This window comes from Myotis daubentonii, chromosome X (assembly GCF_963259705.1).
Source record: "Myotis daubentonii chromosome X, mMyoDau2.1, whole genome shotgun sequence".
Lineage (NCBI taxonomy): Eukaryota > Metazoa > Chordata > Mammalia > Chiroptera > Vespertilionidae > Myotis > Myotis daubentonii.
Genome location: NC_081861.1, coordinates 41865333 through 41893223, shown reverse-complemented (window position 1 = coordinate 41893223; position 27891 = coordinate 41865333). Strand labels below are relative to the sequence as shown.

The window sequence follows — 27891 nt, the reverse complement described above, 5'->3', positions numbered from 1 at the left end:
ATCAACTGATTTTAAAAGCAATATTCTTTGTAAATAATCTCATTAGGCCCCAAGGAAATCAACCAATACCACCAAATAATCTATGCTCATTTTCAGCCTAGATTATTCTTAGACTTAATGGGTTTTTTTTAAGCTTAATGTTCAGAACTTGTTTTTATGGTACTACAATTGTAGTATTTGTTCAAAGGGAAAAGAAAATAAGGATGCTTTCCTCTACCCCATGCTCAGCACTCTTAAATATACTCAAACCCATCACTATATCTGATGATGGACATTTACTTATACAAAGATCTTTCGCTTTAATAAACTGCTAGGTGAGATCTGTAGTTATCTCTCATGAGCAAACATCTATTATGCCAAAGGCTTTAAAAATAATTCCTTTAAGTAGAAATATAGTCCATTAAATATACTTTACACTATTAATTTGTTTAACAACACCATTCCTCATCATTTAGAAATAAACTTCAGCCAGGTAAAATCACTGGAATTACATATTAGCAAATTCCAAATTGATCAGATTTTACTACCTGACAGCAACTCCAGTAGCAACTATGGAGTGTAATTACCATTGCATTCCGGAACTAAAATTGTTTTCACCTCGAAGTGAAGGGAAGAAAATAATTAAACGTGTGCTTTAAATATAATTTTATGCAGATTAAGTGTCCCACTACTTTAATATTGAGACTGAGAAATGCCAAAAACCCTAATTCACATTAAAGGAAACACTGATTTCATTTACAGAGCATTTGGTTTCTATTATGGACAACTGCATAAAACAGGAAAGAAAGACAACATTCATAAAAGCTCTTCAAAGCATTTTATGAACGCTAACTAATCACTTAAAAATACCTGTGAAATGCATATTTCAGAGATGTAATAAACAAAGGACAATTCTGGGACTTGGCCAAGGCTACAAGAAGAGATATTCTTGGCCAAATCTTACAATACAGAATTCCCTGGCTCCCAATGTAGAAAGAACATTTTTATAATTTTTAGAACTCTTACAATGCATCTTGCTCAATACCCTCATGGTATAGATGAAAAAACAAACAAACAAACAAAAAACTAAAGCCCAGAGAAGTTAACTTGATGTCACCCTGCTAGTTAGTTGTAGAATTGGAACTAGAAACCAAGTTTGCATCTCTTAGCCCAAGACTCCCACTCTAGAATTCCTACTGTTCCTCCTTCTTGATGAGACCATTCCATAAGATGTGTGTTTCTATATGAAGTGAGCCTCATTTTGTAAATATTTCAATGTACTCTAAAGAAAGAAGAACTACAAAGAGCTATCTACTCCTACAGTTACAAAAGGGTGAAGAAAGACCATTTCCAAAATCTTGATTCCAGAAGGTGTTTTAGGAAAGATCAGGGAGGAAAAGGTAAGTAAAAATTAAGCCAGTCATAGTATGGAAGAAAAATGAAAAACATATCTAGTAGTATAATTTTTTCTCAATGTAAATATTTCTAAATAACTTTATAGGAAATTTTAACTTCCAGATGAACTGTTATAATTTATCTCAGTACCACCTCTTCACTAAAGGAATTTACTAATATGTTGTGTATCTGACCTATCGTTCCATATTTTCCTGATATTCTTTAAGAATTGACCTACCTTTTTCTTGCAAGTTTTGGTTACTCCTGTGGTGAGTACAACTAAAGACTAATAGCACTAACCACAGTTTGTGTGAGCATGTATTGTGTAATCTTCTCATCAGTATTGACAATATCTCTTCAGACTAATCTGGGATATCCATATTTTTGTATTGCTCAGACTAGACTGTAGTTCATACCAAATTGTGTGCTCTGTTTATGTTCTACCAATCAGTATATAACCATCCTACTCATCCAACTTAGTAAGATGGTTAAATACTTTAAAGAACATAAAAAATTAACTTCTGCACAACAGAGCAAAATTCTTACTCATTCAGGGGTCCTTAATACAGGAAAAGAACTGTTCACATGAATGGCTATATACACTTGTGTGCATCTGTATTTCTTTTATTTGTTTCAGGAAATTGAATACCAAATACATTAAAGTTTTTTACTAGATATTCAGATATGTAGTCTTGCTAAAAAACCAAAATGAAAATCCCAGATGTTTCTCAAATAAAATTACGTTGGAAAGTAATCATTTGATTTTTTATAAGCACCTTCTCACATGTCAATTTCATTAACACAACTGTGTGAATCCTTATAGCTCCACATAGGATTTACACAGACTACTGTAACTGTGGCTATGCCTTGGAATAATATAGTACCTATCTCCTTCACAATACAAACAAGTAGAAAAACACAATTGTTGCACAGGTATATATTCATGGACATGCATATGTATATGTATGGAGAATTCCTCATGCAATGATGGCATAAGGAATGTATTCTCCCATCTTTAACATTTCCATAGGAGAAGAAGGGTACTAACTTACTTGGTTTTGTTTGTTTGTTTTGGGTAGATACAACAATAAGAAGAACTGGTAAGATGATAAAACAGAAAACAACTGTTAATGGGACCAAAGGAGAAAAAAAATGACTGGAAGGAGAATGGAAAGCAAGAATGGTAGTGGTCCCTGTTATTTACGTAGCACCTTTTATAATTTGGGGTCAAATCCATGAGGACAAAAACACAGAAGGACTGAGCAGATAACAAGTAATATCCAATTGCTGAGGACTCATGACTTACAGATTCTGATTTCCCCTGCTCTCTCACTACAGCTGAAAGAAGGGTTAGCAATGAATGAGAAATTCAGAAGTTTTTGCACTTCCTTCTTCCTTTTGTTTTCTGCAGTATCTACATTCTTTATGGTTTTTTGGGGGAGAATACTCTTGAGTGCTTCATTCGTATATTATTCCCAGATGCATATACCCAAGTAAGTCTTTATGTATCTTTGTCATGCACAAACAAAATTAATTCCTAAGTATTCACATTTATTAAAAAATGCCTTAAGCTCCAAACCAAAGTGCTTGTTTGTGTGAGGAGTAGTAGTGGTGGAAACCAATGATTTTCAAATTTAAACTGTTTACATACAAGAATTTGCATGACAATTTTACTAGGTGTGCCGGTTAATAATGCGGATTTTTTTCAATAGATGGAGTTACACATGGTGATATATATGTGATTTGATATGCATGCTATTTTGTTATATTGCTCCTTCAGATTATCACTTGTTCCGATCGATGGCACACACACTTTCTGAGCAACACTTCAAAACATACGAAGAAGTGGAAAATTTGGTATCTGAATGATTTGCCTCAAAACAAGAAAAGTTCTATTCAGACGGTATCCACAAATTACCTGAAAGATGGGGGAAATGTGTAGCTGGCAATGGACATTACTTTGAATAAAGCACTTTTGATGTTTCTCTTGAAATCATCATGTTTTCTTTGGATTACAAAATCCGAATTATTAACCGGTTAACTGTTAATCTGCACTTTTAACCAGTTAATAGTTAATTCATATTATTAACCAGTTAATAGTTATTCCACACTATTAACCGGTTAATAGTTAATCCATATTATTAAACAGTTAATAGTGAATCTGCATTATTAACCAGTCTCACTTTATCTGCTTGAGAAGCCCTCCCCAAATTCCTGCTCCTCCTTTAAGAAGGAATCCCTGAATGTTTCTATTTCCCTTATTGACAACTATTCCTGGCATTGAAGAGCAGTTAACCAATAATTGTTGAGTAAATTGAAAAGAGTTTATAAGCAGAGTGATTACATAAGAATTGTGTTGAAGAAAGGATATACCGTGGAAGGTTTTTTAAATGTTGTTATTGATTCTGCTATAACTAAAAGCAAAGTTCAGGTAAAAGGAATATTCATCTGTTAAATTGTTAATTTTAGGCTATAAATCCTTAAAATGAAAAGAAATTAAATATGTACATTATCTTGTTAAAAATAGGTGTGATAACAAAAATGTTCTTAAATGAAATAATTGCATCACTATAGTGATGATGGATTGCTCGAATGAAAAACCTCTGCTCTCATCTCAAATAATGGTAATTTATCTGTTTAGTTGTCTCTCCACAACTTCCTAAGAAGTTACTTAAATTACTTTTGGTAAATGAAATATCCAAACATTGTTAGATTTCCTGAAGTGTTTGTACATTAAATCTACAAAACTATCAAAATAAAAAGCCATTTAAGATGTACAGTTTTACTGAAAGAAAAGTTAAGAATATAGCTCTACTGACTAAAAACTCTCTATATATAAAAGCCTAAGCTCAATGCAGGAGCTGCCCCCTGGTGCTCAGTGTGTTCCCACAGCAGGAACACCACACAGCTGACCAACGGGTGCCAGATGCAGGGCTCGTGGCTAGCTAGCGCAGCTGAGGTGGTGTGAGCCTCTTCCTATCAGGACTGGCTGGGTGCAGTGGGGCCGGGATGAGCAGGAGCGGCGCAGCACCAGGCCTGAGCTCAGGCTCCTCCCTGTCTGCCTGCCACGGCCTGATTCCTGCAGGCCACGTGGAGAGACCCCATTGGTGCACAAATCCATGCACATATCTGTGCACCGGGCATCTAGTACATTAATATAAAGCTTTTCAAATAGTTTTATGACTTTGTTTTAATTTTGGTGGCCTCAGATATAGAAGCAAAACTACAGAAGTTCCATGAAGACAATGTAGTTAGCAATATGAGAATCTTAATTTTTGTAAATCCTGAACTATTTTATATGAGTAAATAATTTCTAATAATGTTTATCTATGATGGTTAAAAAACTTTTCAATAATATGCACATCACATACCCAGTCTCAAAAGGCATGTCAGTTAAAGAAAGTCATCATTTGCTATATTTTACATTACTTATACTTGTGTAAAAATCTAAGTTACCAAAAGACCTTTAGAGTAATATATGACATTTTCCTTAACATTCCAATTAAAACAAAATTATGTTATTACTTTTAAAAATTATATTTATATCCTTTCATCCAAAGAGGAGTTATACCATTGACACCTGTATCATAAATGCTATAACTAAAAATGAGACCTAGAGGATTACCTAGTCTTCCCATCTTTTTTTCCCCCTGCGTATTTGTAAATACTGGTTTCAAATACTTATAAAGCAATCACAATAATGTTTTGCTAACCAGAAGCAAACACTTTCATGGAAAGCCAATCCTAATGACTCATTAAAATAATACTATTTAAAGTTTCCATGAAAAGGGGCCCTTTATATTCAATTGTTTTAACCATTCCCCAAGCCTAACCATGAAAACTTGAAATTTCCCGTAGAAACTATTATTGACTAAAAAGAAAAGGTTTCAACTACATAATGAATGAAAAATATCCTAAATTCCAAAGAAGCTCAACTTCAAACTTGAAGCCTGAGATCCAATGCCATAACATGGGGTTTAACAGTTTTCATAAAGGTATAGTTTATGGTTACGGAATTTGCCTACTATGGTGACATCCAAGAGATTTTGCAACCAATTCAATACCTCTATTTTCATGACTATTTTGAGATTCTTCTCATTTTCAAATTTAGAATTCTTTTCTTCAGTGATTTTAAATTATAAAGGTGGGTTTTTTCCCTTAAAAATGGGGGTATAGAAACAGTTACACTGAAATATGTCAAATATATGGTGGTAAGTCTAAATTATAAAAACTAGCCAAAAAGCATATAATTTCAAATTGCTATGCCTAAAAACATATTTAGCAATTCAATAATAATCTATGTTCTAAGACATCATTAACTCATGTTGTATGAAGTGTTTATGTGTTACAAACTAACCACAGAAGTATTCCAGGGTTATGTCTAACTTCCTTACTTGGATGCAATGGTGGTCCAATGGGGGGGGGGGCAGAATCATTTATTTCCCTTTATTTCATGTTCTATTATTACTAACTAAAGTAAATGTGATTTTGATTAAAAAATAAATAAAAATCCAGTTCATCTTCTAGGGTGATCCTAGGTTTAAGCTAGATGCAATTTAAATTTGGGTTTCCTGACTATGTTTTTAATTCTGCTTCAACCAGTAAGTTCAGAACTAACCACTTTATGTCTTCAACATCAAATATATGTTTTAAATAATCAATTATTTCTCGTGGAATTCTGAAGCTATATAATACAAGTAAAATATACCTTCCCTTTAGCTAGCATATATTTATTCATTCATTCCTTATTCAGCTTGATCTAAATCAGAGTTGCTACTGAGCATTTTTGAGTCTTCCAATACAGCAGCGGTTCTCAACCTGTGGGTAGCGACCCCTTGGGAGGTCAAAGGACCCTTTCACAGGGGTCGCCTAAGACCATCAGAAAACACATATATAATTACATATTGTGTTTGTGATTAATCACTATGCTTTAATTATGTTCAATTTGTAACAATGAAAATACATCCTGCATATCAGATATTTACATTATGATTCATAACAGTAGCAAAATTACAGTTATGAAGTAGCAACGAAAATAATTTTATGGTTGGGGGTCACCACAACATGAGGAACTATATTAAAGGGTCGCAACATTAGGAAGGTTGAGAACCACTGCAATACAGTATGTGGCCATTTTTTTAAAATTCAAATAATACTGTTCATTCACAAATGAAAATATCTATATTTGAGGACTTCCAGATTTACCAGTTTTTGAGGTTCAGATTTGTAAAGCACAGAACAACATAAATTGTATTCAAAAAAAGGGTGAAGAGACAGCAGAATCAAGCTTAAATAATACCGTAATAGGGAACAAGCATTAGCAAATTGATGAATTAGGATCATGTTTTTGCATTTGTCAACTAAAACACATTTGTTTAACCTGTGACCTCCAGTATCCCTTTGTACACCATAAGCGTTTACGGATGCAAGTGGCAGATTTTTAAAATTAAATTCAAAATATCGTGGCGTGTGAATATGGTTTCTGTTTTGGACACGTGGCAGTTAACTGGAGTACAGTAGCCTTTACTGACAGTGTGAGGTAGACTCTTTGAACTTGACAAACACCAAAATCAATCAACTCACTATGTCTAGCCCAAAACGTGTGGAGAAGATGTGCATGCTGAATTAGTTCAATCATTGGTAAGTACTGAGAACTTCCGACTTTGCTAGATGTTAAAGTATACAATATTCCCTGGCCACAAATCCTTTACAAATGAATCAGGCAGAGTGCATATTCACATATGAAACACAAGTAAGCATACATATATTACGACAGAAAGCCTTAACTATCCAGAATCCTGGGTAGCACAGTATTCTAGCCAGTTTTTTAAATGAATTTAAATTTAAAACTGGGATAGGTTAACTCTTAGAATATCAGAACTCATTTATTTTTCACTTTTTTTAAAGTTTATCTTTATTGTTTAAAGTATTACAGATGTCTCCTTTTCTGCCCCATTGATGCCCCTCCTCCCCACTCCTGGCCCCTCCCCAGGCATTCACTGCACTATTGTCTGTGTCCATGGGTTACGCATATATGCATATAAGATCTTTGGTTGATTTCCTCCCTGCCCCCTGTTCCCTCTGAGGATCCTTACACTATTTTTCACCTTTTGGTAGAAATCTTTCTTCCCTTTACCATCTTCAAGTCAAAAATGGACACAAGCCTTTTAAAAATATCTCCTAGCAAACATAACATAAAACAACTATTGTACTTCAGAGGTAGATATAGCAATGTGCAAGTAATATCTGTCATTCCTCGACCTTGCCTGACTCCTGCCCTCATATGCTTTGACAAGGAATACGGATGCTATTGAGAGAAAAGTGGCTCTTTTCTTTACACTCCAATACATATAACAAGAAAAACATCCTCTATCTTGAAGGCAGATGCTCTCAAACTAAAATACGCATAAGAATCATGTGGGGTGAATATTTAAAATGTGGAAGTCTATAGAAGTCTGGAGGTGGGGCCCAGTAGTCTGCATTTTAAACAAGCACTCCCAACTGATTTTCATGCCTATTTTACTAAACTTGGAGGAACACTGCTTTAACCCGCACTCAAGATAACCCCAGCTATAGTGAGATTCTGTTTTCTTTCTCAGCCCCTGGCCTTCCTCAGTATATCAACATTGGCTGCTCAGCACTAGTTGTCAAGCCACGCTGTCCACAACCATTATCTTGCCCTCCCACACTCCAGATCCTTCCAGGTCTGGGAGAGTCTGAAAGCAAGGTCACCATCTGGCTGACAGATAGGCACAAAGGCAGACAGACAGATGTAAAGTGGGAAACTGTGAAGTATAGCAATTAGGAGACAAAGGTAGTAGCAGCTATATTGATGTGCAATATAAATTGAAAAGTTAAAAATTTGTTTCAAACTTTTTTGATGAGGAAAAAATGCAGAAGATGACAGAGCTAGGCACCTGTGGTCTGGCTACAGCTCTGCCACCAACTAGCTTTGTGACTTCCGGTGTTACGTTCCCTCATCCCTAAAATAGGACAGCTGCCACTTTCTTTGCTAGACTCCCAGCAATGTTATGAAAACCAACTGAACTTGTATTTGTGAAAGCACATTGGCAAATACAAAGCACAATACAATGACACGTGGTGCTTTTTAGCAGAATAATTTCTCTCTCTCTCTCTCTCTCTCTCTCTCTCTCTCTCTCTCTCTCTCTTTGTCGTAATAAACACAGTACCCTAAATATCATTGAAAGTTTTCTTGAGACTGAATGCCTTATAGTATAGTATCTCAGGGTCTTTTTATGAAAATAAATTCTCATTGACGAAAAGGTAAAGGAAAATGCAGACCCTTGGACATACCCTGAAGTTGATTTTTTGAATATATCCTTGAAATCGGCTTGTTTTAAAGACAATTGTCTCCGTCTCCTGAAAGTGGAGTGCAAAAAAAAAATCTGGTTAATTGTGGCTTTATTGTATTTTGTTTACATTTTTCAAAGCATACTCTGCAAATATTTTAGCTGTAAATTAATAAACCATGTTTATAAATCCTAAACAGTTAAGACCGCACAACCATTAAAAAAATATCTAAATTAACATTTTTAAAAACTTAAAAGCCATAAGACTCTATTTGTTTTTATAAGCTCTCTTAATGTTTTAGAAAGTCTGGCATAAAGATTGACATTAAATACAACATTTATTGGCAGCTGATCTAAAAGACTAAACTAGCCAAATTTGGACATAAGGAAACACTTTTCCAGTAAATATATATTCAGCCTTGGAATGCTTTGTCATTTTCTAGCTTTGGAAGCCCAAAGTTCAATTATTTGCTGATATACTGTTTGTCCATAAAAACCTGAACACAAATGACACGTATTACAAGCTTTCAGAGAACAGATGGCTAATGTTCTTCTAGGTTCATTTACTACCAATTTTCTTATTTTCATAGTGCTTGTAATTAATAAAAACATATAAAGAGATGTACTGTCTCCAAAGAGAAGATTTTGTTTTTGTGAAGTTCTGTTATATATCTGTCGCCTTTGGGCTAATACAAAAGGCAACAATGAACATACTCTGGTACTGCCTATGGAATGCAGTTTTAAAAATAAAGACTACTACAGAAGTATTGCAGCATATACAATCAACTCTCTTAAAAATTTTTAAAGAAAACTGGCAGGTGTTTGAGGAGCTCTAACACAAATTGAATTTATTTACATTTACTTCATTTATGTCATTTTTCACTTATAGAAGGTAAACATTACTAAGCAATACTCTTATCTAACTTTGCCTTAAAATAAACAGTTTTGGCTTTTTTTCTGGGTCTTCTCACAAAGCACTATTGCATTATTAAAGTCACCACTAAATCAAAGTCATAGTCTAATAGTATCTTTAGGAAGACCTCGGCAGAGAACTTATACAAAATGTTATCCTAAATCTAATGACTTCTTATGCAAAAGGTAGGCAGCAAGTATTTTATTTATTTTTTAAATTGTAAATTCAACACAGCATCTCCTTAATGACAATATTATTTCAAAGTCTACTTTTAAAATGCTATATGCATAACAATTATTATTTTTGAATCATAAAAAGCTACAATGGGTTAAATTCATATTTGTCATATTTTAACACTAAGTTTCACCAAGCAGATAACAATTATATATATATATATTGCTTTAAAATACATTAAAGTGTCTTTAAATACAGCTTATTTTATATTCTTATTAATATTATCCCTTTCCTTTGTGTGTTTAAGAAGAATCTGGTGTGCCACCTTCTGGTAACTGAATGAAATTATGTATCTACACAAGTCACTATCCTTTATTTTAACTTTAAAAATACATATATATTTCTAAACCTGTATTACATTTAAGCTACATAAATAAATCTACAGCATATTCTGAAATAAAGTAAAAATTCCTTCGTGATTTTTTTAAATCCAAGCTTTATATATGCTTCCTATGATTTTTGCATGGTTACCAATATGTCTCCTGAATTCTACAATACATATAAAATTGATTTTTGTACACCGCTTCACAGCCACAAATGAAAACAACAGGCTTGCTATTTTAATGAATAAGTAACAGCAGTAAATAAAGGAAAAGAAAGGTCTCTTACCAATAAGCCCATTTTTCTCTTAAGGTTTGAACTCTCATCATTTGTCATGTTCTTGTGGATCCCTCTCTCATCAAATTCTCTGGAGTTTTAAAGTTGAGAGCTGTGATGCACAGCTAGGCTCTGCTACATAGTAGCGCACCCCAGTGCATCTGCCTGGTATAACACTTCAGTTGTAGCTCTCAAAAGCAGAAACAGGCTTTATATATTAAAAAACCTATGCACTGTACACCTTCCCTTATTGGAAATTGTAGTCAGCATGGTTGAACTATTTATATTTCATATCTTAATTCCTGGCCAAATAGAATATCATAACGACATGAATCTCAAGCTTAGCTCCACAACAATAAACGGGAACAAAGTGTTCATCTTCAGTTCAGAGCAGAGGCAGGGTGAGGCAAATACTAACACCAGGAGATCTTAGAAAAAAAAATGTTTACCTGAAAGTAATCTTAAATATTTATTATCTTTAAGTTTTCCTTCTCTAGTGCCCCTGGTAGCTAGTCATTAAATCCTATCCTTTATTCTTTATCTATTTTCTAGGAATCTACCCCTTACTGTTTCTTTGTTTAAACAAATGAGCTATTTCAAAAAATACTTATAATTTCTCTCTCTGCATCTTCCATCTTCAATCTATCAGTCATATTGCTTCTAGATAGCTCTCTTAAAATACTGCTGCACATGATATAAATTAAGTGGTCAATAAATATTTTATTCAACACATGTTAAGCATTTGCTACATATTAGGTGGGTACTCTGCTAGGAGATATAATTGATGTGAAGGAGAATAAGACACAACCCCTTGCTTGCAGGAAGATCCTAGTTGAATGAGAAAACAGACATGTATATCCATGATATACATGATATGATATAGAAGCTTTAGCGGAGATGTGAGGAAATACAATGTGCTAGGAGGATCAGGGAAGTCTTCAGTGTGACTGGGAGGAGTTTAGGGTACATAATGTTGAGGTGGTAAATTTTAAGGTATACAGACCTTATATGCTAGTAAAGAGGTTTGGATTTTACACTATATGCTGTGAGAAGCCATTTGTTGTATAAATGGATCACTTAAGGAATTAATTAAGCATCTATGCCCAGCACTAAGAACTCACTACAAGCTGGCCAATCTACTCTTCCAATGAGCTCACTGTCTAGTATCCCCTAAATCAACTTCCCATTCTATATCTCTTGGACTTACACAAAAGGCAGAGAAGCAATCCATTCTATATTGCAAACTTGCTTTGCTCTTTCTCACCTTTGCTCCAGAAGTCCTCCTGCATGAAATCTCTTCACTTTCTAAACACAACTCATCCCTCCAGATCCAGCTCAAATGCCATTCTTTTCTGTGATGTATTTCATTGCAACTTGAGTCTACAGTGATTAAATGTTCCTTCATTAAACCATTCCTTCTTTCTAATGTTTGGCACACAGTGTTCAAGAAACCTTTTTGGTCCTTTGCCTATAAAGTGAAGCAAGATGGTGAGGCGATGATACTAAGGCAAAAGTCAGAACCTGAGGGCAAATGGCCTAAGAAAGCATATCTCCCCAGACTTCACAGTATATACTAATTTCAGTGACTTCCTTCACCACTCTCAGGTCTGAAAACGAAAGGATATGAATTGCAAAAAGAACTGGATCTGTGTTAGACACAACTCTGCATTACTATGCAACATTGCTGGCTGTATACATCACAGATCTGGTTTAAAAATTTCAGAGAAATGATGAGAAAGGGATACCAACACAATAGCAGAAGGTATGGGGGTGGGGGACTGTGATTGTGTTTTACTACTTGCAGTAGACCAAGAGAATTCACCTGAAGGTGCATACAGGAAACACAAAGAATTTATGAAGACCACAGAAAGAAACAGGAGAGTGAGGATAGGGGATTTGGATCCAGAAGGTTTAGAATCTCATAAGGAATTGTGCGGGTTCAGAAAGAGCCACCCCAAGATGTGCCTTAGCGCTGTGCAAATTATTTTGAGCTATTGGCACTGAGACCCCGCTGACTGAAGAGAAACTTCTGCTCTTCCCTTAACTATCTAGAAGAATTTAAATTAAGAGCCTGGCTCAAGGTAAGAGTTATCAGGAAAAAATACTTTTTACCTATCTTATGGCAGGACAAACTGCTAATTATTGAACATGTGCTGTCCCTGCAGTTACCTTCTGAAGCCCTAATGTGCATCACTTCATCCCTAGCTCAGAATGTCTTTTGGGGGGGTTTGTTGTTATTAATCCTCACATGAGGCTATTTTCCATTGATTTTTAGAGAGGATGGGAAGGAGGAGGAAGAGACAAACATCGATGTGAGAGAGACACATGGATAGGTTGCCTCCTGCACATGCCCTGACCAGGACCAGGATCAAGCCTGCAACCTAGGTATGTGTCCTTTACGGGAATCAACCCCTAGACCCTTCAGTCCTCACGAGCCGACACTCTATCCACTGAGTCAAACCTGCTAAAGCTACCTCAGAATATCTTAAATACAATTCCCTTTCCTGTCTCTGAACCTCTCCTGCATGTGGGGTCCCTGACACTCCCATGTATATGAGGTTCCCATACATACTGGTATGTATGTATTAGATTTGGTCATTTTCTCTTGCCAATCTGTTTCATGTCTATTTGATTATTAGACCAGCCAGAAGAACCTTGAGGGTGGTGGAAAGTTTGTTCCTCCCCCATAGTATTAAATGACAAAATCCAATTGTAAGAAGGAGATGCTTTAAAAAAGGGATAAAAGTGTTAGCTGGGAAATTAATCTAGGACAAAAAGCTTTACCAAAGAAACATGTCCTGGGGTGTAAATATTTAGTGTTCTCTCCCTGTGGAACCACACCCCATTATGCTCAGTGTCAAATACCCAGAAAAGCTTTCCTTGATGTTTGCATTTAGCATTCAGCTTTGTCTCATCATCCTTATGCATGCATAATCTCTTAGATTTATGCAATGATGCAAAAACCATGGTGCTTTCTTTTATGTAGACAATAAAAAATATTTTCGTCTATTCAACCACTTGATGTTAAAGTGCGTTAAGAGGATTCTGCCAATAATTTCAAAAAGTCATTGATAATAGAAAATATTTTCTCAATGACTTGAAAATTTCCCAGATAAAAGCTGTCTACACCTTTCTTCTTGTTTATTGAGCACATGAATTGACCACTTTCCTTTCTAACTTATAAAGAAAATATTCAAATGCAAAAATAAAACAAAGAATGTAATTTTGGGTATGTGCCATACTTTTCTCAAGAAATCTTCAAAAAATGGTAGTACTTAGGGGACATAAAAATAATTTAATCCACTGAGTCTTCAGAAGAATGTTTCTAAGCTATGTATCAATGGTACCATAGATTTTTAGAACAAAGAGAAAATAAACTAGACTATTTCCTCATTTAGATTTGTGAGAAACAGAACAATTGCCAGAGTATTTCCTTGAGGCCTAGCAGAAAAAAAAAAGCAATAATCATTTTGTATTATACTTTAAACTAGGGGCCTGGTGCACGAAATTCGTGCACTGGGTGTGTGTGGGGAGGGGAGTGTCCCTCAGCCCAGCCTGCCCCCTCTCACATACTGGGAGCCCTCAGGCGTTGACCCCCATCACCCTCCAATCGCAGGATCGGCCCCTTGCCCAGGCCTGACGCCTCCGCCAGAGGTGTCAGGCTTGGACAGGGGACCTCCATCTCCCCCCCGATCACTGGCTCTGGCCCCCGCCCAGGCCTGAGGCCTCTGGCCCAGGAATCATGCCTGGGCAGGGGACACCCATCTCCCTCTGATCGCTTGCTCCACCCCCCGCCCAAGCCTGACGCCTCTGACCCAGGCTTCAGGCCTGGGCAAGGGGACCATCATATCCCCCCAGTCCCCGGCTCCGCCCCCCACCCAGGCCTGATGCCTCGGCCAGAGGAGTTGACCCTCATCACCCTCCGATCACCAATCACCAGATCGGCCCCTTGACCAGGCCTGAGGCCTCTGGCAGAGGTGTCAGACCTGGGCATGGGACCCCCCAGCTCCCCGCAGTTGCAGGCTCCGCCCCTGCCCAGGCCTGACGCCTCTAGCCTAGGGGTCCGGCCCGGGGAAGCGGGGACCTGCAGCTGCAGTGGCCCCGCGATCACGGGCTCCGCTTTAGGCCCAGGCAAGGGACCCCTAGCTCCCAGGACTGCCAGCTTCGACTGTGCCCAGCTCCCATCGCTGGCTCCACCCCTACTTCCTGCTATCACTGGCCAGGGCAGCAAAGGCGCCTGATTCTCCGATCATGGCTGGGGGGCAGGGCAAAGGCGGCCCCAGGGCCGCCTTTGCCCTGCCCCCCAGTTCTTAGCTCCCCCCTGGGTTTCTGATCACTGTCAGTGGCAGGGGGCTTCTTCCTGCTTTCCCTCTCTCCTCCCTGCATTGTGCCTACATATGCAAATTAACCGCCATCTTGTTGGCAGTTAACTGCCAATCAGAGTTGGCAGTTAATTTGCATATAGCCCTGATTAGCCAATGAAAAGGGTATCGTCGTACGCCAATTACCATTTTTCTCTTTTATTAGATAGGACTAGAATAGGTATTTTATCCAACTAGTTCATCTAGAAGTTGTAAAAGGAGAAAAAATGGGAGTAACTACCTCCTGGTAGACCACAGTAAGTCTCATATTATTAGCAATTTCAGTGACAGAGTCTATGTCAATCTAGTATAAATAACTCATTTACATTCCATGAAAAATACCATTATCATGTTATCTCATCCATGGTACCCTTCTCCTTTCTTTTGGTGTATATAAGATGGCTCAGAGCACGGTAAGTTAAATGGTTTATAGAGTTCTCTATCATGCACTAATATCCTTGGATGACAGATTTTGAGAAACATAGATCTAAAGAAAGGTTGGTCAGGAGTATTTATATTGGGAGCAATAGCTCATATTCCTATATCCCAGAAGTTCATATTTCAAGTGAATTATCAGACTCCAGTAGTATTACCAGTCAATCTAATGGGAAAGATGGGGTCAAAGTGAAGAAAATAATTTGAAGTGCCTTTTCCTTCTACTAATAACTCTGTCTGTATTGTCACTGGATTAGAAAAGATGGTAACGGAAATAGAAGGCCACAGTTGCACAACCTCCCATTCCTATTTGAATGAGTCATAACCTTATTACATATCCCAAAATGTAACAAAACTCAGGTCATACCACTATAAGGAATCAGAAATGATTGGGAATAGTTCATGACTAATTCAAATAACCTAATAGATATCAATTATTCTAGGTTGACTATAAAATATGTCCACTCATAAGTCTTCTTCTACCCATTACTATTACAAATAGTTATAGTGAGACTCTGAAAGGACCTAAGATACATATGACAGACCATTGGGAAGAAGAAAATTTTATCACATAAATTTGAAAACATGGTAATAAGCTAAATGACATTCTACAGACAGAAGGATAGACATATGGAGTTAATGAGGAAGTTAGAATATTTCTATTTATCAATTACTTTCCAACCTAATTTTCTAATCCAGATACTCCACAAATTACTTGTTTTAAATGTCAAGTGATAGCCTCAGTGAGCAGAATTCCAAGTAAAAAAGTTTATTATACCTTTTAATTTTTAAGAGTCTCATTTCCATTTTCACCCAACCCGAGGTAGGCAATGCAGGTGTTAATATTCCCATCTTACTAGTGAAAAAACAGAGTTATTAGATGATTTGGCTCAAGTGACATAGCTGCTGAGAGAACTGGAAAACAAGAATCCAGGTCCCTTGACACCTAATTCGGTGTTCATTAGGCACCTCAATATTGTATTTATTTTAGGGGTCAAAAACACAAATATGATTTCTAAATACTACCAAACAGGAAAAAAAAGAAAAGTCTTACACACCGATCCTGAGAAAGTAAAATGCTAGAGTGATGGAGGAATAGGTTATGAAAGATATAGAATGCTATATAATTAAATTTGCAGAACTATCAACCTATACCTAGAAGAAATTTTTTCCCAATGCCAACTTACAGAGACCCCTTTTATCCCTCAATTAGAAATTTCTTGGTATAGACCTTAAAGGTTCTATACTCTTATTCTCAGTGGTTTAGCATATGATATTAATTCCTTGCCCTCCTTGTCTACCAAGCAAATATTTTTAGCCATACTTGTGTCCAAGCATATCTCCTTCCATGAAACCATTTCTTACATCCCTTAGCAAACTCAAGTGCTAGGTTTTCAAAACTGGCATGGCACTTTAAATATTATAGTTCCTTTCACTTTGGATTATCACTGTTTCCATAAATTACAAACAAGACTATAAACTTCTGAAAGCTGCAGTTGGGTCTCCCTTGTGTTTTTATTATACCTAACTCAGTGCCTATCTCACAGTAACCCTAACTTTAGGAGACAATTTTGGTGAAATTAAGTCAGCAGAGGGAGCCTCTCTCCTCTAAGACTAAGCAGTTTTCAGATGATAATTAAACAAGAAATCATTAAAAGGTCTTATCCTTCTAAACTAATATGTGAATAGTAAAAAATAAAAGATTACAATTACAAACAGTGTACCTAAATTATTCCTTATGATGTTTTTGTGGTAGACCCTGTGTGTGCCTAGAAGGTGCCCAGAATAGTAGGTATACAACTGAGGGGTGAAGTGACTGCTAAGCTAAACTGAGCAAAGGAAACACTTGTTACAATAAGGAGGGGAAATGCCAATCATCACTTGTCTAAGTCACGATAGTAGAACTGGTAAAGCTAGAAATTGAAGAAATGCATTTTGATAGATTGTCACCACCAAGACCAGTTAACATTGAAATATGAAATAGCATCTCCTAAAACCAATTGTTTCTACAGACTGCTAAATGAAAAGGATAAAAGCATATTTTGGACTGTTACATCCTATTAAATTATTGTAACTAGCGATAATGAAAGAGTACACCACAAAATCCAATTTTATCAATAACTACTCCACAAGATTTCACAAAAAGTATAAAATAACAGTGAATTCAACCAAGCAAGCCATGGCACATCCCCAATACCTAGTAACTCAAATGGTATGCTGAGCAGTCAAGAGGAAAATACACAAACGAACACAGGAGGGCCCAATACTAACAAGCCCCTGTAATTTCAAAATAGTAAAAAAATACATATTTGACAAAGACCTATGAATCTTCTGTTCCAATATGAGAATTATAGTTTAGGTTTAAGGAAATGTCTCAGATCCCTATCTCTCCCCAGATCCTGGCTTCTCCCTTTATTCAAACTGGTAGGGTAGAAATATCAAGGATACTAACATAATGAACAATATAAAGAATAAAAGGTTCCCCATAGGGTAGAGCCTGTTCACACGGTTTCACATATGCATAGGGGGTGGAGGCTTCTGTAGCTGTGAGGGCTAACTTACTTATGCAGATCATTAACCACTGTCCTCTGGTGTGTACTGGGATGCAGTTTGAAAGGCTGGAGGCTTTTATTTAAACAGAAGTAATGTGGCCTTATAAAATAGATCTGTGTTTTGCTAAAACTGGACTTGAATTTTGCTATTGGGACACAGAAACAGTGTATAAGTTTCATGGGCTAGTTGGAAACACACTCGTCATTAAAAGCCTTTGGTGTTCTGGATCCTAAAGGAAAGATTGGCTCAGAAGCCACAGAGAACAGCCAGATAGCCAGACAGGCAGATACTAACAATTAAATGAAGAAGCCCCAATACAATTAAGAAACAATAGCAAAAAACAGGATGGTGTATGTATTAACCAAGTCAATAGTGAATTTAATACCCCATCACTTCTAATCCAAATTTTAGAATTAATTAGCCTTCCTTATTGCTTTCATCTCAATAGTCTATTCAAAAAACTTCCATTGCTCCTTATTTGTGTGTATGTATTTGTAAATTCCACTTTCAAGGTCCCCTCAGCCCCAGCACACTTTATTTATTCAACCCTATTTCCCATTATAGGCCATCCCATATTGGTACACAACTGGAAAATGCAGAACCCTTCTAACCGGAATTACCATGGGAGCTATAATTTTTAAAATGCACTTTATTATTTCTGTGGATTCAAGAGAGGAATATGCAAAAACAATTTGGAGAGAGGGAGGTAGAGTAGAAGGGGAAATTATCGAAGGCTTTTTCTGTCCCAAAATATCTTCTCCTACAGTGCCAACTCTCTCTCAACAATAAACTTCCTCCCTCCCTCCCTATCCATCCATCTATCCCCTTTCTCCTCTCTTTCTCTCCCTCCCTCTACCTCCCTCCCCGTCTCATTGTTTGCTCTGTACTATTGCCAGAAATTCCAGCGATTGTAGGTTCATTTGAGCTAAAAAGAAGCCTGTTAAAATTATAAGTACAGCTGCCAGGAGGAGGTGCCTATTAGTTTATTCTCACATTGGCAAATAGCAAAGAGCTGTTGCCCTCAGGGTATGGGGAAGGCTGGTAGTGAGAGTCTGTGTTTTGGAATCCTTGTAACCTTGGTTGGTGTGCTATTTGAAGGAAGTTGGAGGGGACTTGGGAGATAAAGAAACTACATCTAGAAATACAGAAAAGGAAACTGAGATATAGAAAAGGGAGCAAAAAGGGTCATAGGAGAACAACAAAGCTCAACTTCCTCTTTTATTCAGTGTCTTCTAGTCCAGAATCTACCATGCCTTTCCTGACCCCCTGCTAACTTGGAGCTCAAGTTAGTACTGTCCATGGATATATCAGCCACTTATATAGGCTAAATACAATATTTGGGGCATGGCCAGAAACCTCGTCATCCTGAATATGATGTGTCATGTCCGAGCAAATGATTTTGAAATAAACCTTTGGAACACTCACCATTATTAGGTTGGGAGTCTGCACTTTTCAACATATGCCTCTTCCTCACCCCCACTCCATCTCTCAGCCTCCCACCACCAAACACATCCTAGTTAAACTGATCTTTTTTCTGTTTTGGAGAATGTTTTCTTTTTCCTGTCATCATCCATATTCAACTCATAAAACATCCCCCTTGCCTAGATTGTGGCCACTTCTCTGTTCACATAAGTTCTGCCTATTCTTAAATTCCAAATTATGCTCTACCTTTTTTAAAATATATTTTATTGATTTTTTTACAGAGAGGAAGGGAGAGGGATAGAGAGTTAGAAACATTGATGAGAGAGAAACATCGATCAGCTGCCTCCTGCACACCTCCTACTGGGGATGTGCCCGCAACCCAGGTACATGCCCTTGACCGGAATCGAACCTGGGACCTTTCAGTCCACAGGCCGATGCTCTATCCACTGAGCCAAACCGGTTTCGGCCCATTTAATTTTTCAACATATTTCACATTAACTATTACCTTATAATGTAGGTACTATTAATATCCCCATGTTTATAGAAGAGAAATCTAAGGCATAGAAAAATCAAATAGCATGATGTTATACAGTCAGTAAATATGGGAACTGGAATTGAACCCCAGGCAGTGTAGCTCAACAGTACACTACTTAAGTCCTCTATTACACCATCTTTAATTTTTTTTATTGATTTGGGAGAGAGAGAGAGAAAAAAATTTGTTGTTCCACTTATTCATGCATTCATTGGTTGCTTCTTGTATGTGCCCTGACCAGAGATTGAACGCACAATCTTGGCACATCAGGACGATGCTCTAACCAACTTAGACACCCCTCCAAGTTGTACACTATCTTTAAATGTGAGGTTGTTAAGGAGAGAGGGAGCCCAGGATTACTGTCTAGTTACTAAGAGAGCAAAAAGTAGAGACAGAAAGGGCCACAGCATATGGGACATGAATACATTGTTGTATTTATTAATTATTTCTGTTCCTCATGTCAAAACAAATTTCTTGGTTCATTTCCTCCCTCTATATTCTAGAATTTTCTCCAATGGTCCTGGTAATCCAAAAGATACCTAGTTTTGACCTCAGTCAGTTTGGTCTCAGTTTTAGCACTTGGCACATTCAGTCACTTCCTAGAATTATTTATAGATGAGGCTTATCTCCTTTATTAAGTTGAAAGTATCTAAGGCAAAAACACACACACACACATCTTATTCACCTTTGATGAACAGCATCCAGGACCCAATCTAGATAGATAGATAGATAGGTAGGTAGATAGATAGATAGATAGATAGATAGATAGATAGATAGATAGGCTAATATGGAAAGTGTCCCCTCGGGAGTTCGACTGAGAGACTGGGAGTTCGATTGCTCACTATGATATGTGCTGACCACCAGGGGGCGGCGTGGAACGTGGTGAGCACTGGCAGCAGTGGGGTGCTGAGGGAGCAAGGGAAGGAGAAGGCAGGAGGCAGGGAATCTGATCAGCCCTGATTGCTGGCCAGGCCTAGGGACCCTACCCGTGCATGAATTTCATGCACTGGGCCTCTAGTACGCAATAAAAATTAATTAGCTTGCACGTAGCATATAATGTTTCTTAAGGTCTTCTATTCTTCGGTCATCTGTAAATTGCCTTCATTTGTCATATGTCAGTACTATATTATTTCTTTTTCTTTAAATCAACCATTTTAAATTTACTTTTATCTAAAATGGAAAACTTGTGTTTATTACTATAAATGGAAAACTGCTATAACTTACTTCAATGAGAAGGCAACTAAAAAAATACTGAGGGAGGGGTACCAAAGTTTTGCCACCCCAAATGTGACTTTCAATATATTGATTTTAAGTGGTTATTAAGAAATAAAAGACTCAGAAAGCACCTTTGACCCTCCCCCTTTCCTGCCCAAGGAATCAGATGGAAAAGCCTGCTTCAGGAAGGGAATCTTACCATATGATTTTATATGCTTAAGTGCCCATCATCAGATGAGTGGATAAAAAAGCTGTGGTACATTTACACAAAGGAATACTACACGGCTGTGGAATAAAAAGGAACTCTTTGCCGAAACCGGTTTGGCTCAGTGGATAGAGCGTCGGCCTGTGGACTGAAGGGTCCCGGGTTCTATTCCGGTCAAGGGCATGTACCTGGGTTGCGGGCACATCCCCAGTAGGAGATGTGCAGGAGGCAGCTGATCGATGTTTCTCTCTCATCGATGTTTCTAACTCTCTATCTCTCTCCCTTCCTCTCTGTAAAAAATCAATAAAATATATTTTTTAAAAAAGGAACTCTTTACCATTTGCAACAGCATGGATGGACATGGAGAGTATTATGCTAAGTGAAATAAGCCAGTCAGAGAAAGATAACTATCACATGATCTCACTCATATGTGGAATCTAATGAACAAAATAAACTGATGAACAAAACAGATCAAGAGACATAGAATAATGGAACAGACTGATGAATTTCAGAGGGAAGGCGGGGGTGGTGGGGCTAAGGGGGGGAGATTAGTGATTAATGGGGGAACTTATATGTATATATACATAGCCCATGGACACAGATAATACTAGTAGTGTGAAGGCCTGCGGGGGGGGGAGGGAGGTATGGGGTGGAGGGTGCCAATAGGGGAAAAAAGGGGATATCTGTAATACTTTCAACAATAAAGATAATTTTTTAAAAAAGATTTTATATGCTAAGGAAATCCTTAGCATAAGGATTTTCACCTTAGCCTAATTAAGTATGGTAGATAGGAAAGGATCCACACAAGGATATATTAACTAGGATCCCCCATGACCCATTGTTACTGGGTGCCTATAGGTACCTATAGCAGAAATTTGTTTGCCACTTGTTCTCTCTTTCTCTTCTATGAATTGCCTAATTTCCCTTTGTAATCTCAGATGCCTTCCCCGCTTCTCCTTTGTCCATCGTGGCATATAAACCTCAACTGTCCAATGCCTCTTTGAGGATCTCCTATCTATCTTATGGTATCCCTGAATGTACATTCATACAATAAACATTGGGCATTTTCTCCTGTTAATCTGTCTCTGTTAATTTGACTAGCCCAGCTAGAAGAACTAACAAGGTGGAAGGAAAGCAATACATATCTGCTAAAGTAATAAATGTTTGTGCACAACCTAACATCCTAGTACCCACACAGTGCCACACTCACCACACTATGGAGTAGGGTTTTTGTCTTTTGGGGTATTTTTGAAATGATTTTCACATAATATCAAATCAACAATTTTTAATGAACAATTTAGTGGCATATAGTGAATTCCAGATGTTGGGCAACCACCAACTCTATCTAATCTATCTTGTCTCAAAATATTGTCATCACCCCAAAATAAAAACTCAAATCTAGTAAACAGTTGCTCCGTATTCTCCTCTCCCCACAGCCAATGGCAACCACCAATATGTATTGTGTCTGTATGGATTTATCTATTTTGATATTTCACATAAATGGAATCATATACTATGTGATCTTTTGTGCCAGGTTTCTTTCATTGAGCATATATAGTGTTATCAGTATTTCATTCCTGTTTGTGGCTAAATATAACACTATATGTATATACCATGGTTTGTTTATCTGTATTCATCAATAGACATTTTGAGATATTTCCACCTCTTGGCTCTTGTTAATAGTATTACTGTGAAGATATGTGTACATATATTTGTTTGACTACCTGTTTTCAGTTATTTTGGACATATACCTAGAAGAGAAATTTCTGAGTCATATGGCAAATCTATGTTTAACTTTTTGAGGAACCTCTGAAGTAGGTTTTGTACAGTACTCCTTGTATATTTTAAAACTAGAGGTCCAATTTGTGCACTGGGGGGATTTCCCTCAGCCCAGCTTGCACCCTCTCCAATCTGGGACCCCTCGGGGCATGTCCGACTACTGTTTTAGGCTCGATCCCACAGGGCCTAAACTGGCAGTGGGACATCCCTCTCACAATCCAGGACTGCTGGCTCCCAACTGCTTGCCTGCCTGCCTGCCTGCCTGATTGTCCCTAACCGCTTCTGCCTGCCGACCTGCTCACCCCTTAACCACTCCGCTGCCAGCCTGATTGAACCTAACTGATCCCCTGCTTGCCAGATTGCCCCCAACTGCCCTCCCCTGCAGGCCTGGTCCCCCCCCAACTGCCCTCCCCTGCCATCCATCTTGTGGTGGCCATCTTGTGACCACATGGGGGTGGCCATCTTGTGCAAGGGCATGATGATCAATTTGCATATTAGCTGTTTATTATATAGGATAACAGGTGGAATTGGAAGGTTTCATGCCAGAACATTTCTCCAAACATATGATATATAAGAAAAAAGATTAATTCTCATCATGCCTATGTAAAACACAAATTTAGAATAACTTTCATTACATTTGTGTGATTTTCTTTGCAGTTGGTCCTTTTACATCAGTAGCAGATGGTTCAGGCAATTACTAAATTAGGTCTTCATATCTGAAGGTACATGACTAATTTCATCAAAATCATGCATTAGTATTAGGATATTCATCACAGTCTGGAACCTTTACATTTTAAAAATTCCATTTTATCCACGGAGCATGTTAGTTTAACAATAAAACAGGAAAACAATACATTCCAATCCACAAGCCTGATTCCAATTCACAATTGCATATACTATAAATACTTTGTATATTTGAAACTTGCCATTTTCTGGATGTAAAATTTTGCTCTAGCCCTTAAAAGATTGCAGCCATGCAGTCTCAGGCATATCTGAGCCCTGCATCAGTAATTCAATTGGTCTGAACAAGGTGTTGTTACTTGCTCTAGTGTTGACTTCAGCAATAAAATCCATGAAATCACAAGTGTGATACAGTAGGCTTTTTTTATAAAAAGCATTGAGACTTGAAATAACAAAACAATTCCAATTTAAAGTATAAACCTGTGTACTGTCAGCAGTCTGCATACCGCTGTAGCATGTGCAGCATACTTCAGAAAACTCCAATCTAATAGGAGATATTTCTTAAAGCAGCACAGGCTATCTCTCATATTTGTTTGCCAGACAAACAGGAAGTTTCCATCTTGTCTGCAGACTGACAAAGGAAGAGTACACAACTGATCACAAAGGAATTCAAAACTGAAGAAGGGGTTTCTAATAAATCTGAAGACTCATAACTCTTGACTTATAAGAGAAAGGTGACTTGTCTTTGGTGGACATATAGAATCCAACCTGTGCAGACAAGTGTTTTCAGGACTCACAGTCACTTGCACTTTGCAACATCTTCCACTGAGAGATGCACTCATTCTGTAATTTGACAGAATATTTTGCATTCAAAGAGCACCCATCTCTAGTTTAAGTAGTATGCTACATTTCTTCCTGTAGTCAACCATGTACCCCCCTAGAATGTTCTATACCCACTGACACTATCTCCTGGAAAACAAGAGAGAATAATTTTTAAACAAATCATTCCCTTTTTCAATATAGAGATTATCATAGAGAATCTTTATTCTTGATCTAAGGTGAAAACACTTAACCAATTGTTCAAACAGAAGTATCCATGGATATATACAAGTACAGAACATACCTGAAAAGCTGCATAAAAATTAAAATTTTCTGACTTGAAGACTTTTACTGCCGTTGATTATTCCCACATTTAATTGAAACACAGGAGGGTTTCAATGAAACAAAATAAGTGAATAAAACTTTATAACTCTGCCCTCAAGGAAAATATTTTGAAAATAAGTCCAAGTCATAATAAAAAAATGGAAGAAATAAGAATAAATGTAAAGATTAAATATGATAACATATGTAAAGTGCCTCACACAAAGCCCATTTGTGTCACAGCAATTTAACAAATGGCACCTTAGATCCTTCAAGATCAGGTGGCATTCCTTGGAACTAAACCACAAATCTTCAGGCCACAATGAAAATATAGTTGTCTGGACTCCCATATCCTATTTGCTCTTTTTTTTAGCACCCAGAACATTCTACTTCATCTAAAAATTATATACAGGGTGGGACAAAATTAGGTTTAGAGTTTTTCATATGGAAAATAACATAATAATCTACACTAATAAAATAGAAACATGGTAATTGTTGTACGACCGCTACCCTTTCCATTGGCTAATCAGCGAGATATGCAAATTAACTGTCAGCCAAGATGGCAGCCGGCAGCCAGGCAGCTTGAAACTAACATGAGACTTGCTTGCCTCAGTGACGGAGGATCGTTGGAGGAAACCAACGTTCCCCGCCTGTGGCTGCAGGCCTCTGAGCGGGCAGTTTAAAAAACATTGTAACAAATACCACCGGACTTCAGCCAGCAGATTCTCAACATTGTAAGCAAAGGCCAGAAACCTACTTTCAGCCAGAGGCCTAAGAGCTGGAGCCAAGCCTCAAGGTAAAGCTGGCCCAGAATAAAAAAAAAAGAAAAAAGAAAAAAAGGAGCGGTTGGGAACTTCAGTCACTCCCAGCCTGAAAACAGCCCTCAGCCCCTCACCCAGACTGGCCAGGCACCCCAGTGGGGACCCCCACCCTGATCCAGGACACCCTTCAGGGCAAACCAGCCGGCCCCACCCATGCACCAGGCCTCTACCCTATATAGTAAAAGGGTAATATGCCTCCCGGCACCGGGATCAGCGTGACAGGGGGCAGCGCCCAAACCCCCTGATCGCCCTGCGGCTCTGTGTGTGACAGGGGGCGGTGCCCCAACCCCCTGAGCAGCCCTGCTCTGTGCCTGATAGGGGGGAGCGCCCCAACCCCTCCTCCATGGGCCCTGCTCTGTGTGTGATGGGGTAGAGCCATAACCTCCCCATCAGCCCTGCCCTGAGTGTGAGAGTGGCGGCGCCCCAACCCCCTGATCGGCCCTGCTCTGTGCCTGATAGGGGGGAGCTCCCCAACCCCCCTCCATGGGCCCTGCTCTGTGTGTGATGGGGTAAAGCCATAACCTCCCCATTGGCCCTTCCCTGAGTGTGAGAGTGGCGGCGCCCCAACCCCCTGATCGGCCCTGCTCTGTGGGTGATAGAGGGTGGTGCCCCAACCCCCTGATGGGCCCTGCTCTGTGTGTGACAGGGGCAGCGCCCCAACCCCCTGATTGGCCCTGCTCTGAGCCCGACCAGAGGCTGCACCTAGGGATTGGGCCTGCCCTCTGCCACCCGGAAGCAGGCCTAAGCCAGCAGTTCGTTATCTCCCGAGGGGTCCCAGACTGAGAGAGGGCACAGGCCGGGCTGAGGGACCCCCCTCCCCACCCCCGAGTGCACAAATTTTTGTGCACTGGGCCTCTAGTTAATAAATAATAATACAAATATAAACTTTCACATACTCACAATTTATTTGTATGATGCCCTACTAACTACAAAACACTTTCTTGTCATTTATTTCATTAATTTATGATCTTTTATTATCTCTGTCTCACCAAGAATGAAATTGAGACCCAGAGAGGTCAACTGATATCTTATTAAAGGCAAAGTTGGGATTACAAACAAAGCTTATAAAGGCAAATGGGAACAGAACAGGAGGAGACAGGTAATACCTAAGCAATGTTGGGGGACACAGAGAGAGAGGAGAGATAAATACACAAGTATATAGAGGCTCCACAGCAAGGACATTTCAACTTTATGCTATTTTAAGATATTTTCCTAAAGGATATTTGAAATGTTTTTATCTTAGTGTTTTCACCTATAGGCACAATGATATCATAGGAACCTTTAACTGGTTGCTTCTGTCTAGGTCTAATCAGGAGAGAGAAACAAAACAGTAATTTGAACTGGGATTTTCACATAAGGAATTATTAACTATAACGGGAAATTGGAATAACATGGAATTGGAGTGATAAGCAATTGACTAGTAATGAGTAAAGGGAATTCTAAAAAATAGAGGAATCACAGATATCAGAAACATCTACTCCTAAGACTGAGAAAGAACACTTAGGAAGAGATCCCTCTTCCAGGGCTGAGATGCAGTGTGTAAGTGTTCAACAAAGTGCTCGTTGTTTACCTAGGGCCAAGATCCAGGCCTTCTTTGGAGAGGGCACAGCTCACTGAAGGGCAGAGAATTTCCTGTGGTGCTTATCTTTGGATTTTCCAGAAATTCTAAAGATGAGCCTACCATTTGGAACATACTGAAACACATCCTCCAGAAAGTGCCTTACCAGAAGCACTGGTAAGCCATAACTCTATCTAAAGGGGGCAATAGGAAAAGCTACTGACATTTAGGTAAAGAAGCTGAGCACTAGAAAAGATACACGAGTTTCAGAAACCAGGAAGCAAAACCCTCTCTTCCTGATCTGCCTTTCTGGCACCCTCTTATTGACAGAATTTTCATACCAGTTGGTCAAGGAAACAAATATTTAAAGGGCTTGGGTCCATGTTCACAGAGCAGGCAAAAAGGGTGAAACTGGAGCTGAGGATCAATAAATCAACAAGTGGCATATTTTTTAACAGAGAAACAATGTTTGTAAGCAAGGAAACACCAAATTATAGCATAGTTAGGTATAATACCTAACTATTGTTTTACCAAGTCCACATTCTGGAAAAAACTTGCTACAATAAGAATTATGGAGCTGTGTTGCTTTGATTCTATTACTTCATAGGACATATAGATGTATACCACCAACACATATCCACTTATGAGGTTATAAAGGGTGTCCCAAAATTCATGCAAGAAGTAATTTTGATAGAAAACACAGGTTTATAATAAAAAATTGTAACTTTTTTATGGATTCATAAAGTATATAGTATAGGGTT

The 27891-nt window shown here is 38.2% G+C and overlaps 1 protein-coding gene across 10 annotated transcripts in view; it reads right to left on the bottom strand.

Moving 5' to 3' along the window:
• The window catches only part of KLHL13 (kelch like family member 13), a 462679-nt gene that overhangs the window by 67488 nt on the left and 367300 nt on the right, over window positions 1–27891 (bottom strand). For 6 of the 10 annotated variants that reach the window (XM_059679895.1, XM_059679896.1, XM_059679893.1 and 3 more), the window contains one exon: window positions 8689–8754. The exons of 3 other annotated variants lie outside the window; for them this stretch is intronic. In XM_059679895.1, the coding sequence (XP_059535878.1) occupies window positions 8689–8754 (66 nt within the window). Of the gene's footprint in view, window positions 1–8688; window positions 8755–10440; window positions 10514–27891 lie in introns of those variants that run through there. One more of the 10 variants, XM_059679899.1, reaches the window with a different exon arrangement.